Here is a 16,780-nt window from a genome sequence, read left to right on the forward strand (position 1 = left end):
GTGATGCCCGTGAAAAACATGGTGAAGTATGGACATTCGAGGAGCTCGTGGCAAAAAAAGTTAATTTTTGGGTGTTTGAGAAACTTTTGAAAACAACATTGTTCACATCCGATTTTGTATTTTCTTGCCATGAGCTCGTTGAATGTCTAAACACCCCGATTTTTTGCACGAACATCACACAATTGAGTATCTTGCACCACAAAAAATATATTTTGATTTTTAAAATTTTGCTGCTATTTTTTCGATTTTATTGCACACCGAGTGTAGATGAGTCTGGTGTCAAGTTGAATTTTCGAAATCGTACTAGCTTTCTTTTCTCCTTTTTATGAAGAAGAGAAGAAAATCGCAAAAAAAAAAAAAATCGCACTAGCTTGGATGAGCGGCGTTCTTACTTGGCCAGGTTTGCTTATAGACGTGGAAAAAAAAGTTTGCCTATAGATGGACCGCGGACAGCGCACCAACCTTCGTTCACTCCATCTTCTTCCTTCCCCTCGCCTCCCCACCACAGGAAAGCTTCCGTCTTTCCCCATTTCCCATCGCCTCCCCAGCAAACCCAATTTTCAAACCCTAGATCCATAAAAAGAAAAAAAAACTCCAAACCTAGACCTCCACGCCGCCCCCATGACGACCCGACGACACCACAGGCATGGTGATCTCTACAGAGAAGTCCCCGTCACCCAGACTAGGCGACGCTCTCGTCTGGTGGCTCTTCCCGACGGCAGTCATATCCTTGACCCTCACGGCGATGCCAACGAGGTATCTCGACTCTTGAGATATGCACACTTGGGCGACTACTCCGACCTCCACCACCCGAGACCAAGCGTACCAGATGGACGCATGGAAGTCGTCCGCTCCGACATCCAGACGAGGCCCTACGATCGGCCACAGCCTCCACAGTATGACATTTATCGCCCCGTCCTTCTCTCCACTGTCTCTCAAGCAACATAGCCAAATTCTCGCACCTTATCTTCATTTCCTGTTACACTTTTTTTCTAACCGAAGGGGTTCCCCCACGCCCCAACTTTTTTTTATTAAAAAAGCCAAGGCAAACATTTCCAGTTACACTAGTTAGTTAAGTAGTGTGCAATCCTCGACTATACTATCTTAATCATGATCCACTGGCTTTCTACCACTCGTCTCTGCTATGCTGGTGGCTATATTGACATTAATTATTGGGAAACAAAATATGAGTCTGAGGGGATGAATGGTTCTTGTATATAGATAAAGAATAAAGAATAAAAAAAATCTTCCTTTCTCTAGTTGTTCTTCAACTCATCAAACCTTGTGTTCCACTTCAGACGGGAGCATGTGGCATCTGCAAAAACATCTATTCCCGACCTTCATATTATATGAATTATTCATCCCCAATTATTAAAATTTGTTGTCTACTAACCTTCTGACCATGTTCCTTTTCAGGTGTGAGCCAGAGAACATGGCCTCAAATCAGTCGGTCGATAGCTCGTCTATCACCAACACTTCCTCATCCTCCAAGCAGGCAGATTTGGTAACTCATGACGTCTCACCAACATCAACGCACTCGTCTCCACTCATCTCAGCTCGAAAACCTTCTGGTTGGCCTATAGAGCTTTTCATCAGAATTGATCTGGGGGGTTCTTTCCACACGTATCCTTGTCTGGGGGGGCCATTCCGGAGCTTGGAGGAAGCTGAAGATGCCATCAAAAGCCATCTTGATGGCCTGCGCTCTCCACTAATGTGAATTTTCTCAACTTTGCCTTGGTTTTCTGCATTTCAGAAATTACAATATACTAACATATAGTGTTCTAACCTCAACCAGGCGCAAAGATAAGATTTCGCCAGAGGAATTTGCGGTACGATATCGCCTTTACTGGCCTGATGGCACGAGGAAGATGTCGTCCAAATGCAATTATGAAAGCAGCAATAGGAAGCTATTGGTTCAAGCTTTACTCGATAAATACAATGAAGATCACCATCTTTTGGGGGTTTGATCTCTCTCCCTCCTCCCCACCACCACTCTCTGTCCTATTACCAGGCTTGTATTGACCGTCTTTTATTTCATGTACTAATCGCTGTTGCAATCCATGCCTCCTTTTCAGGATCTTGCATATGAACTTGATGATGTTTTGAGCTTCCGACAAATTTTTGAGGAGGAGGGCTGCCTTGTTAACATGTTCTATCATATCAATTTGGCTGTAAAAATCAAAGGAGATGATGGTTTTCACAACAATATATTCTTTGCTGAAGTCACACGAATAAAAGGCGAAAATGAAGAATACGTGCTCAATTGTTTCTGTATGGTTAAACCTATTGACAATGGTATTTCTTCCACCACAGATTAAGTTCTGTTCATACAGTTTGGGGTCACATTTATCTGGTTGATGTACTTGGTTGCCCCTTGTGTCATGTTTCCTTTCATCTCATCCACTGTCCTTGAGCTTTACTATATAGTTTTAATGTCTAAGCTAGTTCATTCGCAGCCATTTGCAGTGACTTTCTACACATGTTTTTATTTTTCTTGGTTGGTCATTTGTTATTTTGGTGATTCATGCCCGGCCATATAGTAATCATCTAACTTGCTTTTTTTTCCCCTGACTGGTTATTTGGTAATTATAAATGACAAATCAATGGTATCCCTTTCATCTTACATTAAGTTCTTTGTACAGTTTGGGGTCACATTTATCTGGTTAACCTTTTGGTTGCCCTTCATCTCATCCACTGTCGTTGAGCTTTACTACATTGTTATATCTAAGCTAGTTCATGCCCAGCCATATGCACTGACTGTCTAAGTGATTTTATTTTGCCCAAGGCCGATGCTCAGGTTGTACGAGGTATGGACAGTATGATTTGAAGCACCCAGCTGATGCTGATAAATACAAAGGTGGCCACTCTACCCCGTTCATCCAATGTTGTGGTGTAGATTGTATTCCTTCCATGGTCCTGGATAGACCTGGATACATCCAGAATGAGAAGGATTGTTCGGAGGCGGAGAAGGCTATGTTGGCGGCGGAGGAGGAGGCTATGTTGGAGGAGGAGGAGGCTAGGATAAGATATATATACAAGGTAATGTTATATCTTGTGTGGTTGGTATTTTTCAGTAATGTTACTGAAGTGTTATTGTTGCTTTCAGTGCCCTGGTGATTCTCCTATTCAGGCAAAATCAGATGGTGAAAAAATGCCTGCTGGTTTGGCCAAGAGAGGAGAGGGTGCTGGTTTGGCCAAGAGTGGAGGGGGTGCAAAATTGGATGGTGCAAAGATGACTGCTCGTTTGGCCAAGAGAAGAGAGTGTGCTGGTTTGGCCAAGAGAGGAGAGGGTGCTGGTTTGTCCAAGAGTGGAGAGGGTGCAAAATTGGGTGGTGCAAAGATGACTGCTGGTTTGGCCAAGAGAAGAGAGTGTGCTGGTTTGGCCAAGAGAGGAGAGGGCGCTGGTTTGGCCAAGAGAGAGGATAACCAGGGAAGCGTGAAGTACATTGTACCTGCTAGACGTGGGTTGATGATTTGAGTATCCCCTCAGGTGATAAATTTGATTTGATTTTGGTAATATTTGTTTTCACTAGTCAATGGTTCATTAGGTTCAAGCATTATAATATTGTTACAATCTACGCTGTTGCATGTTAACTGCATGTTTAATGAATATTTAGTTGATCACTAGTGCCTTGATTCAAATTTGTAAACTTGTTCTTTTCCTTGTCACTTTGTGGATTTGCATGGTATTGACATATTTATCAAGTGTAAGGACAATTGTTCCCAAATTCTCTGGACATTTAAACACTCAGGTCATTTATGATCGTTCAACTACCAATGTTCTCAAACAATTATAAGGCTTTTTTTATTTCAAGTATAGCGAAGGACAATGCATTATATATACTCTCGATGTGCCATTTCATAAATTTTTGCCATCCTGCCAAATTGCCAGAAATGAAATTCCAATTGATGAGCTGTTTCCTTCATAGCTCTCCTTGATATTGTTACACTATTTTTAGAACTTGATTTATCCAGCAAAGTTGATTTTGCTTAGCATATCTGTCTTTTATAGGTTAGTTGTTATATCTTTTGACCATTAATCTCGTTACATATTCTGGTTCAGGTCCCTTTCCACTCGTGGACTTGACTCCAATTGATGGCTAAGACAGCATAGCAATCTATGGGGATGTACACCATCTATCATAATTGCTGCTTTTTAAATTTCCAGTATCTTTTCAGAAGTATTGAACTCGTTGTGCATCATCATTTGGAATGTCGTCGCTGTAGTTGTAGCATTGTATGATAAAGTTTGGTCGGATTTTATATTAACATGTATGATAAAAGTTTGGTCGGATTTTATATTAACATGTATGATAAAGTTTGGTCGGATTTTATGTTGCTATGGTACTAGAATCGGATGCAGTGCACTTTTCAATTTTGTCAGTTGTAGATGAAGTTTCCAATCCAGAAGTTGTGATCTTGTAAGTTGAAATATACTCAACCGATGTATCCTTTCAGTCCATAATGTGATTTCCTTTCAGTCCATAATGTGATTTCTACTGTCTGAAAAACTGCATTTGATCTGTCCAGTGGCCATCTACCTGCCTCCTTGTTGACAGCGTTGCCATCCATCAAGTTTCACATATTCTCTCTAGATCACATAATCCACATTGTTGACAGCGTTGACATCCAAAAACTTTCTCATATGATCGCACATTGCCATCACTAACCTTTAGCAGCTGTTTGTTGGGGTGCTTAGCCCCAGTTCAACAAGCCCCAAGAAGCGTCCTCTAGATGACGGATTATATTAGTTTCAAGCAAATGGCCGCATATAAAACATGGTTTGTTACCTAGTGGATGATGATGACAGATAGTTTTCCACCCGACCGTAGCCATCGCCGCTGCCACAACTTCCATACACTCCGCCGCCTGTGTACCCCCTCTTCTTCCTCGTTCGGTGGACTCATCGGCGGATGTGAGGCATGAACTAGGTTGTAGAATACCAAGTACTTTCCTTGATTATGGCTTCAATTTCGTGGTGTGAATACAAGGCCTTTGATTCACTGGTTGACTATCGTTAGGTGAATCTCAATCCAAAACTTATTCGTTTCGTTGGTTTTTTTCCAACGCCGACATCAAGATCAGTCTCTTTTCCTTCTCTTTTCGGGAGCAGAGCTGAAAAAGATGGAGTTACTTGGAAATGGATAATTTTGAATTAACAATACAACAGTACAAAGCGTCTCTCACGTCCATTCTTTTATTAAAGATTTTTTCCATCCTACGTTGGATCCGCAGCTTGTGAACCAGCTTTTGGAAGGGGTGGAGACACCTACCTTGAAAGACAGAGACCTCCTTTTCAAAATATATGGAATTTCTCCCGAAAATAGAGAGGTTTTGTTTTCAGAAATCACAAAAATGATAGAATTATACTTAAAACAGGCACAAATGGTTTTGCCTGCGGCATACAATGTTATCGAGTTTTGTGACCAATTTCTGGGCCGGATTCTCCCCGGAGTCTAAGAGATACTTTCATTGATTTACATTTCAAGGGGCACGAAAGCTTCACTTGGAACCGGGGCGTGGCTCATCTTTTTAACGAAATATGTAAGGCCGAAGGCTATCAGCCGAAAAGCCCCGTAAGTGCTCCGAATCCGCATTTTTTGGAAAGCCCATTGGATCAATTTGCCATTTACCCAATAATTGATCTTCGTGTGGGCAACTTTTATTTTACATTTACAAATGCAGTCTCGTATATGCTGCTCACTGTCGTTTTGGTCGTTTTCTGTTTTTTGTTGTTACGAATAAGGGAGGTGGAATGTCAGTGCCAAATGCATGGCAATCCTTGGTCGAGCTTATTTATGATTTCGTGCTGAACCTGGTAAACGAACAAATAGGTGGTCTTTCTGGAAATATGAAACAAAAGTTCTTCCCTCGCATCTGGGTCACTTTTACTTTTTCGTTATTCCGTAATCCCCAGGGTATGATACCCTTTAGCTTCACAGTGACAAGTCATTTTCTCATTACTTTGGCTCTTTCATTTTCCATTTTTATAGGCATTACGATCGTTGGATTTCAAAAACATGGGCTTCATTTTTTTAGCTTCTTATTACCCGCGGGAGTCCCACTGCCGTTAGCACCTTTCTTAGTACTCCTTGAGCTAATCTCTTATTGTTTTCGTGCATTAAGCTTAGGAATACGTTTATTTTCTAATATGATGGCCGGTCATAGTTTAGTAAAGATTTAAGTGGGTTTGCTTGGACTATGCCATTTCTGAATAATATTTTCTATTTCATAGGAGATCTTGGCCCCTTATTTATAGTTCTAGCATTAACCGGTCTGGAATTAGGTCTAGCTATATCACAAGCTCATGTTTCTACGATCTCAATTTGTATTTACTCAAATGATGCTACAAATCTCCATCAAAATGAGTCATTTCATAATTGAATAAAAACGAGGAGCCGAATATTCTAGGGGGCTACAGCTGCGCTTTTGCAGCACTGAACATGGTTCCGGGTACTCAAGATATTGTGTCTGTTTGGAGAGGTGTAGATTGTAGATTCCAGCCTAGAAGACCGGGAAAAGATAAGGATAAAGAATGTCATATATCTCACGAGCTAGATCACTTCCCGATGAACAAGTCAGAATTGCCTCAACAAAAATGGATGGAATTGGACCGGAAAAAGCCATTCAACTTCGTTATCGATTAGGTATCAGTGGGAACATCAAGATGAATGAGTTCACTAAGTATCAGATCTACCAAATTGAACAAATGATAGTGCAAGATCATGTTGTTAATTGGGAATTGAAGAGGGGAAAACGAGCAGACATCGAACAATTAATTTCTATTTCTCGTTATCGTGGAATTCGTCATCGTGGAATTTGTCATCAATATGGATTGCCCTTACGCGGTCAACGAACTCATACTAATGCAAGGACTGCTCGCAAGCAAATTCGGAAATGAAAGAAGGCTACCGAAAGAACAAGCAACGGATTTCACGCTCATCCCTTGCTAAAGCGCATACGTTTTCTTGCTCCTTGGTACTTGTCTGATCAATCACACTTTTTATTAGTTCACTTGATTTTTCGTTCGATGTCTTGAACCGCTTACTAATCACGTATACATATAGTAGGCTGATATGTCTCCAACGTATCTATAATTTTTTATTGTTCCATGCTATTATATTACCCCTTTTAGATGTTTATGGGCTTTATTTTACACATTTATATCATTTTTGGGACTAACCTACTAACCGGAGGCCCAGCCCATATTGCTGTTTTTTTTTGCCTATTTCAGTATTTCGAAGAAAAGGAATATCAAACGGAGTCCAAACGGAATGAAACCTTCGAGGGCGTGATTTTTGGAACAAATATGATCCGGAGAGCTTGGAGTGCAAGTCAAGAAGCCTCCGAGGGCCCCACGAGATAGGAGCCCCCCCCCCCCCCCGTAGGGCGCGCCCCCTGTCTCGTGGGCCCCTCGGACGGTCACCGACATACTTCTTCCTCCTATATATACCTCTGTACCCCGAAAACATCCAGGAGCACCACGAAACACAATTTCCACTGCCGTAACCTTCTGTATCCGCGAGATCCCATCTTGGAGCCCTTGCCGGCACTCTGCCGGAGGGGGAAGCAACCACGGAGGGCCTCTACATCAACATCCTTGCCCCTCCGATGAGTTGTGAGTAGTTTACCACAGACCTACGGGTCCATAGTTATTAGCTAGATGGCTTCTTCTCTCTTTTTGGATCTCAATACAATGTTCTCCCCCTCTCTTGTGGAGATCTATTCGATGTAATCTCTTTTTGCGGTGTGTTTGTCGAGATCCGATGAATTGTGGGTTTATGATCAAGTTTATCTATGAATAATATTTGAATCTTCTCTGAATTCTTTTATGTACGATTGAGTTATCTTTGCAAGTCTCTCCGAATTATCAGTTTGGTTTGGCCTACTAGATTGGTCTTTCTTGCCATGGGAGAAGTGCTTAGCTTTGGGTTCAATCTTGCGGTGTTCTTACCCAGTGACAGAAAGGGTTGCAAGACACGTATTGTATTGTTGCCATCGAGGATAACAAGATGGGGTTTATATCATATTGCATGTGTTTATCCCTCTACATCATGTCATCTTGCTTAATATGTTGCTCTGTTCTTATGAACTTAATACTCTAGATGCAGGCAGGAGTCGGTCGATGTGTGGAGTAATAGTAGTAGATGCAGGCAGGAGTCGGTCTACTTGTTATGGACGTGATGCCTATATACATGATCATGCCTAGATAATCTCATAACTATGAGCTTTTCTATCAATTGCTCGACAGTAATTTGTTCACCAACCGTAATACTTATGCTATCTTGAGAGAAGCCTCTAGTGAAACCTATGGCCCCCGGGTCTATCTCTTATCATATTTTCTTTCTACTTTTATTTGCATCTTTACTTTTTGCATCTATATCAAAAATACCAAAAATATATTTATCTTATCATACTATCTTTATTAGATCTCACTTTTGCAAGTGGTCGTGAAGGGATTGACAACCCCTTTATTGCATTGGTTGCGAGTTCTCAGTTTGTTTGTGTAGGTGCGTGGGACTTTTGAGGAGCCTCCTACTAGATTGATACCTTGGTTCTCAAAACTGAGGGAAATACTTACGCTACACTTTGCTGCATCACCCTCTCCTCTTCAAGGAAAACCAACGCAAGCTCAAGACGTAGCATAGGCCCCCTTCGCCACTCCACGTCTGGCCCGTCTTGGTCTCGCTCACTTCACCCGCCTATCGTAATGGCTCGACTTCGTCCGTCAAGTGACAACTTCTGCCTCTAACGGCTTCACTATCACTCATGACTGGTAGTAGTTGTTTCTATGTAGTAGTCGACCTTTTTTAAGCTTCGCCAGAAGCGACTAGTCGCTTTGCGGGTGCCTCTTTCTTGTACTAATTAATGTGTATGGTCTAGTCTTTCCAATGCTTCCTTCCTTGCCGCCAACGCACGCTAGATGGAGAGTAAGCAAGCTACCTTGCTTGCATTGCATTCGTTAAACGGTAGCTTTTGCACCCTTCCTGCATGCTTCAATTGATGTGAATGACCGTGTCTTCGACATCAATTTCAGTCTGATTAGATATGTCATTGAATCAAATCTGTCTGTCTTTGTTTTGTTTTCGGATGATGAGGATGAGCCAGCCGATCCTAACATAATTTTGGAGGAGCCGGATGACGAAGCCTCAAAATCAGATAAAGATGTCTCCGACGCGACCCGACTTCCACTAGATTTTTATAGGGGTCGGGAGGGAAAAGATTGTTGGGGAACGCAGTAATTTCAAAATTCTCCTACGATCACGCAAGATCTATCTAGGTGATGCATAGCAACAGGGGGAGAGTGTGTCCACGTACCCTCGTAGACCGGAAGCGGAAGCGTTATGTAACGCGGTTGATGTAGTCGAACGTCTTCGCGATCCAACTGATCAAGTACCGAACGCACGGCACCTCCGCGATCTGCACACGTTCAGCTCGGTGACGTCCCTCGAACTCTAGATCCAGCTGAGGCCGAGGGAGAGTTCCATTAGCACAACGGTGTGGTGACGGTGATGATGAAGCTACCGGCACAGGGCTTCGCCTAAGAACTACGACAATATGACCGAGGTGTGTAACTGTGGAGGGGGGCACTGCACACGGCTAAAAGATCAACTTGATCAACTTGTGTGTCTATGGGGTGCCCCCTCCCCCGTATATAAAGGAGGAGAGGGGAGGCCGGCCAGCCCTCCTTGGCGCGCCCCCAAGAGGGGAATCCTACTAGGACTCCAAGTCCTAGTAGGTTTCCACCAAAAGGGAGAGAGGGGGAAGGAGGGAGAGGGAGAGGGAGAGGAAGAAGGAAAGGGGGCCACCGCCCCCCTTCCTTGTCCTATTCGGACTCAAGGGGGAGGGGGTGTGCGGCCTACCCTGGCCTCCCCCCCCTCTCTCTCTCTCTCTCCACTAAGGCCCATCGAGGCCCAATAGTTCCCCCGAGGGTTCCGATAACCCTCCGGCACTCCGGTTTTATCCGAGACCTCTCCGGAACACTTCCGATGTCCGAATATAGTCGTCCAATATATCAATCTTTATGTCTTGACCATTTCGAGACTCCTCGTCATGTCCGTGATCACATCCGGGACTTCGAACAACCTTCGGTACATCATATCACATAAACTCATAATACCAATTGTTATCGAACATTAAGCGTGCGGACCCTACGGGTTCAAGAACTATGTAGACATGACCGAGACACGTCTCCAGTCAATAACCAATAGCGGAACCTGGATGCTCATATTGGTTCCTACATATTCTATTAAGATCTTTATCGGTCAAACCACATAACAACATATGTTGTTCCCTTTGTCATCGGTATGTTACTTGCCCGAGATTCGATCGTCGGTATCATCATACCTAGTTCAATCTCATTACCGGCAAGTCTCTTTACTAGTTCCGTAATACTTCAGCCCTCAACTAACTCATTAGTCACAATGTTTGCAAGGCTTATAGTGATGAGTATTACCGAGAGGGCCTAGAGATACCTCTCCGAAATACGGAGTGACAAATCCCAATCTCAATCTATGCCAACACAACAAACACCTTCGGAGACACCTGTAGAGCACCTTTATAATCACCCATTTATGTTGTGACGTTTGGTAGCACACAAAGTGTTCCTCCGGTATTCGGGAGTTGCATAATCTCATAGTCCGAGGAACTTGTATAAGTCATGAAGAAAGCAGTAGCAATGAAACTGTAACGATCATAGTGCTAAGCTAACGGATGGGTCATGTTCATCACATCATTCTCCTAATGATGTGCTCCCATTCATCAAATGACAACACATGTCTATGGTTAGGAAACATAACCATCTTTGATTAACGAGCTAGTCAAGTAGAGGCATACCAGGGACTATATGTTTTGTCTATGTATTCAGACATGTACTAAGTTTCCGGTTAATACAATTCTAGCATGAATAATAAACATTTATCATGAATTAAGGAAATAAATAATAACTTTATTATTGCCTCTAGGGCATATTTCCTTCAATCTCCCGCTTGTACTAGAGTCAATAATCTAGATTACATAGTAATGATTCTAACACCCATGGAGCTTTGGTGCTGATCATGTTTTGCTCATGGAAGAGGCTTAGTCAATGGGTCTGCAACATTCAGATCCGTGTGTATCTTGCAAACATCTATGTCCCCTTCCGGCACTTGATGATGAATGGAATTGAAGCGTCTCTTGATGTGCTTGGTTCTCTTGTGAAATCTGGATTCCTTTGCCAAGGCAATTGCACCAGTATTGTCACAAAAGATTTTCATTGGACCCGATTCACTAGGTATGACACCTAGATCGGATATGAACTCCTTCATCCAAACTCGTTCATTTGCTGCTTCCGAAGCAGCAATGTACTCTGCTTCACACGTAGATCCCGCCATGACGCTCTGCTTGGAACTGCACCAACTGACAGCTCCTCCATTAAATAAAAATATGTATCCGGTTTGTGACTTAGAGTCATCCGGATTAGTGTCAAAGCTTGCATCGACGTAACCATTTACGACGAGCTCTTTTTCACCTCCATAAACGAGAAAAATTTCCTTAGTCCTTTTCAGGTATTTCAGGATGTTCTTGACCATTGTCCAGTGCTCCACTCCGGGATTACTTTGGTACCTCCCTGCTATGCTTATAACAAGGCACACATCAGGTCTGGTACACAACATTGCATACATGATAGAACCTATGGCTGAAGCATAGGGAATGACTTTCATTTTCTCTCTATCTTCTGTAGTGGTCGGGCATTGAGTCAACTTCACACCTTGTAACACGGGCAAGAACCCTTTCTTTGACTGATCCATTTTGAACTTCTTCAAAACTTTATCAAGGTATGTGCTTTGTGAAAGTCCAATTAAGCGTCTTGATCTATCTATATAGATCTTGATGCCCAATATGTAAGCAGCTTCTCCGAGGTCTTTCATAGAAAAACTCTTATTCAGGTATCCCTTTATGCTATCCAGAAATTCTATATCATTTCCAATCAACAATATGTCATCTACATATAATATTAGAAATGCTACAGAGCTCCCACTCACTTTCTTGTAAATACAGACTTCTCCAAAAGTATGTATAAAACCATATGCTTTGATCACACTATCAAAGCATTTATTCGAACTCCGAGAGGCTTGCACCAATCCATAAATGGATCGTTGGAGCTTGCACACTTTGTTAGCATCCTTTGGATCAAAAAAACCTTCTGGTTGCATCATATACAACTCTTCTTCCAGAAATCCATTCAGGAATGCAGTTTTGACATCCATTTGCCAAATTTCATAATCATAAAATGTAGCAATTGCTAACATGATTCGGACAGACTTAAGCATCGCTACGGGTGAGAAAGTCTCATCGTATCCAACTCCTTGAACTTGTCGAAAACCTTTTGCAACAAGTCGAGATTTGTAAATAGTAACATTACCGTATGCGTCGATCTTCTTCTTAAAGATCCATAAATTTTCTATGGATTGCTGATCATTGATAACCCACAAGTGTAGGGGATCGCAACAGCTTTCGAGGGTGAAACCCAAATTTATTTATTCGACACAAGGGGAGCCAAAGAATATTCTTGAGTATTAGCAGTTGAGTTGTCAATTCAACCACACCTGGATAACTTAGTATTTGCAGCAAAGTATTTAGTAGCAAAAGTGGTATGATAATAAAGGTAACAGTAGCAAAAGTAAATATAAATGTTTTTGGGTTTTTGTAGTAGTTGTAACAGTAACAACGGAAAAGTAAATAAGCGAAGAACAATATATGAAAAGCTCATAGGCAGTGGATCAGTGATGGATAATTATGCCGGATGCGGTTCCTCATGTAATAGCTATAACATAGGGTGACATAGAACTAGCTCCAGTTCATCAATGTAATGTAGGCATGTATTCCGTAAATAGTCATACATGCTTATGGAAAAGAACTTGCATGACATCTTTTGTCCTACCCTCCCGTGGCAGCAGGGTCCTAGCGGAAACTAAGGGATATTAAGGCCTCCTTTTAATAGAGAACCGGAACAAAGCATTAGCATATAGTGAATACATGAACTCCTCAAACTACGGTCATCACCGAGAAGTATCCCGATTATTGTCACTTCGGGGTTGTCGGATCATAACACATAATAGGTGAATATAGACTTGCAAGATAGGATCAAGAACACACATATATTCATGAAAACATAATAGGTTCAGATCTAAAATCATGGCACTCGGGCCCTAGTGACAAGCATTAAGCATAGCAAAGTCATAGCAACATCAATCTCAGAACATAGTGGATACTAGGGATCAAACCCTAACAAAACTAACTTGATTACATGGTAAATCTCATCCAACCCATCACCGTCCAGCAAGCCTATGATGGAATTACTCACGCATGGCGGTGAGCATCATGAAATTGGTGATGGAGGATGGTTGATGATGACGACGGCGACGAATCCCCCTCTTCGGAGCCCCGAACGGACTCCAGATCAGCCCTCCCGAGAGAGATTAGGGCTTGGCAGCGGCTCCGTGTCGTAAAACGCGATGAAACTTTTTCTCTGATTTTTTCCCCGAACGTGAATATATGGAGTTGGAGTTGAGGTCGGTGGAGGTCCAGGGGGCCCACGAGATAGGAGGGCACGCCCTACAGGGGGGCGCCCCCTGTCTCGTGGACAAGCCCTGGGCCCCCTGGTCTTGATTCTTTCGCCAAAAATTCTTATTAATTCCAAAAAGTGCCTCCATGGATTTTCAGGACATTCCGAGAACTTTTCTTTTCTACACATAAAACAACATCATGGTAGTTCTGCTGAAAACAACGTCAGTCCAGGTTAGTTTCATTCAAATCATGCAAGTTAGAGTCCAAAACAAGGGCAAAAGTGTTTGGAAAAGTAGATACATTGGAGACGTATCAACTCCCCAAGCTTAAACATTTGCGTATCCTCAAGCAATTCAGTTGATAAACTGAAAGTGATAAAGAAAATTTTTACAAACTCTGTTTGCTCTTGTTGTTGTAAACATGAAAAGCCAGCATTCAAGTTCCAGCAAATATTATGAACTAGCCATACTAACCATAACACCTAGGTCTCACAATTACTCATATCAATAACATAATCATCTAGCGAGCCATAATAATAAAACTCGGATGACAACACTTTCCCAAAATAATCATAACATGATATAACAAAATGGTATCTCGCTAGCCCTTTCTGAGACCGCAAAACATAAATGCAGAGCACCTTTAAAGATCAAGGACTGACTAAACATTGTAATTCATGGTAAAAGAGATCCAGTCAAGTCATACCCAATATAAACCAATAGTAACGAATGCAAATGACAGTGTGCTCTCCTGCGGGTGCTTTTAATAAGAAGGGTGATGACTCAACATAAAAGTAAATAGATAGGCCCTTCGCAGAGGGAAGCAGGGATTTGTAGAAGTGCATGAGCTCGATTTTAAAATAGAGATAGAATAACATTTTGAGCGTCATACTTTCGCTGTCAACGCAACAACTATGAGATGGCTGTATCTTCCATACTACATGCATTATAGGCAGTTCCCAAACAGAATGGTAAAGGTTTATACTCCCCCAACCACCAACAAGCATCAATCCAGGGCTTGCTCAAAAAAACCAGTGCCTCCAACTAACAACAGCCCTGGGGGAGTTTGGTTTAATTATTCTGATTTGCTTTGATCTTTTTTGGATCATGGGACTGGGCATCCCGGTTACCGGCCCTTTCTCGTGAATGAGGAGCGGAGTCCACACTCCTCATGAGAATAACCCACCTAGCATGGAAGATATAGGCAACCCTAGTTGTAACATGAGCTGCTCGAGCATACAAAACAGAATTTCATTTGAAGGTTTGGAGTTTGGCACATACAAATTTACTTGGAGCGACAGGTAAATACCGCATATAGGAAGGTATAGTGGACTCATATGGAACAACTTTGGGGTTTAAGGAGTTTGGATGCACAAGCAGTATTCCTGCTTAGTACAGATGAAGGCTAGCAAAAGACTGGGAAGCAACCAACTGAGAGAGCGACAACAGTCATAAACATGCATTAAAATTAATTCACACTGAATACAAGCATGAGTAGGATATAATCCACCATGAACATAAATATCATGAAGGCTATGTTGATTTGATTCAACTACATGCGTGAACATGTGCCAAGTCGAGTCACTCAATTCATTCAAAGGAGGATACCATCCCACCATACCACATCATAATCATTCTAATATCATGTTGGCACGCAAGGTAAACCTTTATAACTCATAGGTAATCAAGCATGACACAAGCAACTATAATCTCTAAATGTCATTGCAAATATGTTTACTTCATAATAAGCTGACTCAGAAACGATGAACTCATCATATTTACAAAAACAAGAGAGGTCGAGTTCATACCAGCTTTTCTCATCTCAATAAGTCCATCATATATCGTCATTATTGCCTTTCACTTGCATGACCGAACGATGTGTATAATAATAAGAGTGCACGTGCATTGGACTAAGCTGGAATCTGCAAGCATTCAACTCAAAAGAGAAGACAAGGTAATATGGGCTCTAAATAAAATAAACAATCATGCATATGAGAGCCACTAAACATTTTCAATATGGTCTTCTCGACCCTCAAAGGAAAGAAAAGAGAATAAAACTATTTACACGGGAAAGCTCCCAACAAGTAAGAAGAAGAACTAGAAATCTTTTTGGGTTTTCATTTTAATTTCTACCACAAGCATGGAAATTAAACTAACTAAATTTTTTTCTTAAGGTTTATCAAACACATAAGAAGAAAACTAGAAAAAGAAATTTAAACTAACATGGATAATACAATGAAAGAGTATGAGCACCGATGACTAGTGTGTGAACATGAATGTAAAGTCGGTGAGAAATACGTACTCCCCAAGATTAGGCTTTTGGCCTAAGTTGGTCTAGTACCAAGGACCGCCTGGCTGATATCCATAAGTGAAACTGGGGTTGTACTGAGATGCAGCGGCAACCGCCTCTTGAGCTGCAGCGTGTTGGCGAGCTGCCTCCGCTCCCCTCTCGTGTTCAGCTGCTTCCTCCCTGGTGACAACATATCTTCCTTTTGCCTGATAATCAAAAAGGTAGGGAGCAGGAAGAGTAACAGGGACGACGTTGCGTCTGTCATAGATTAGTCTATAATGGAGGAATTGTTCATTCCTCTCAAGAAAATGATGATTGAACATAGCTTCTTTATCCAAATAAGCAGGAGGTAAAATCATATCCCCCTCTCGTGGGGCTATATTAAGATAATTAGCCACACGGGTTGCATAAATTCTTCCAAATAAATCTCCCTTTCTACTAATATTCTGCAACCTACGTGCAACTATTGCCCCCAAGTTATAACCTTTATAACCTGAAATAGCACTCTTGAGGACACAAAGATCAGGGACACACATGTGACATGCTTCATCCTTACCGTTAATGCATCTACCAATAAAGAGAGCAAAATAATGTATAGCAGGAAAATGAATGCTCCCTATGGTAGCTTGTGCTATGTCCCTAGATTCTCCCACAGTAATACTAGCAATAAAATCTCTAAATTCAGATCTGCGAGGATCATTAATATTACCCCACTGCGGGAGTTTGCAAGCAGTTGTAAAATCCTCTAAATCCATGGTATAAGATGTATCATAAATATCAAACATGACACTGTTGGGGAACGTAGTAATTTCAAAATTTTCCTACGCACACGCAAGATCATGGTGATGCATAGCAACGAGAGGGGAGAGTGTTGTCCACGTACCCTCGTAGACCGTAAGCGGAAGCGTTACAACAACGCGGTTGATGTAGTCGTACGTCTTCA

The 16,780-nt window shown here is 41.9% G+C and overlaps 1 protein-coding gene and 1 pseudogene across 1 annotated transcript; both read left to right on the top strand.

Annotated features, from left to right (window-relative positions):
• The first annotated feature begins 462 nt into the window (after window positions 1-462).
• Window positions 463-4,334, top strand: LOC123136787 (uncharacterized). Its single transcript, XM_044556289.1, has 7 exons — window positions 463-896; window positions 1,417-1,713; window positions 1,796-1,961; window positions 2,076-2,295; window positions 2,786-3,039; window positions 3,107-3,490; window positions 4,064-4,334. The coding sequence occupies exons 1-6, from the start codon at window positions 622-624 to the stop codon at window positions 3,476-3,478; spliced, it is 1,584 nt and encodes a 527-aa protein (XP_044412224.1). The 5' UTR covers window positions 463-621; the 3' UTR covers window positions 3,479-3,490; window positions 4,064-4,334.
• A 7-nt stretch (window positions 4,335-4,341) lies between these two features.
• Window positions 4,342-6,384, top strand: LOC123139133 (ATP synthase subunit a-like; annotated as a pseudogene).
• Window positions 6,385-16,780: the final 10,396 nt, after the last annotated feature.

The sequence above is a fragment of the Triticum aestivum genome, chromosome 6B (genome assembly GCF_018294505.1).
Source record: "Triticum aestivum cultivar Chinese Spring chromosome 6B, IWGSC CS RefSeq v2.1, whole genome shotgun sequence".
In the NCBI taxonomy this organism is placed as follows: domain Eukaryota; kingdom Viridiplantae; phylum Streptophyta; class Magnoliopsida; order Poales; family Poaceae; genus Triticum; species Triticum aestivum.

Excerpts from the sequence above, each read along its gene's own strand:
- LOC123136787 (XM_044556289.1), top strand. The coding sequence starts at position 622 with ATGACGACCCGACGACACCACAGGCATGGTGATCTCTACAGAGAAGTC. Across the intron at positions 897-1,416 it reads GATCGGCCACAGCCTCCACA|GTGTGAGCCAGAGAACATGG; the intron begins GTATGACATTTA and ends GTTCCTTTTCAG. Across the intron at positions 3,040-3,106 it reads GGATAAGATATATATACAAG|TGCCCTGGTGATTCTCCTAT; the intron begins GTAATGTTATAT and ends TGTTGCTTTCAG.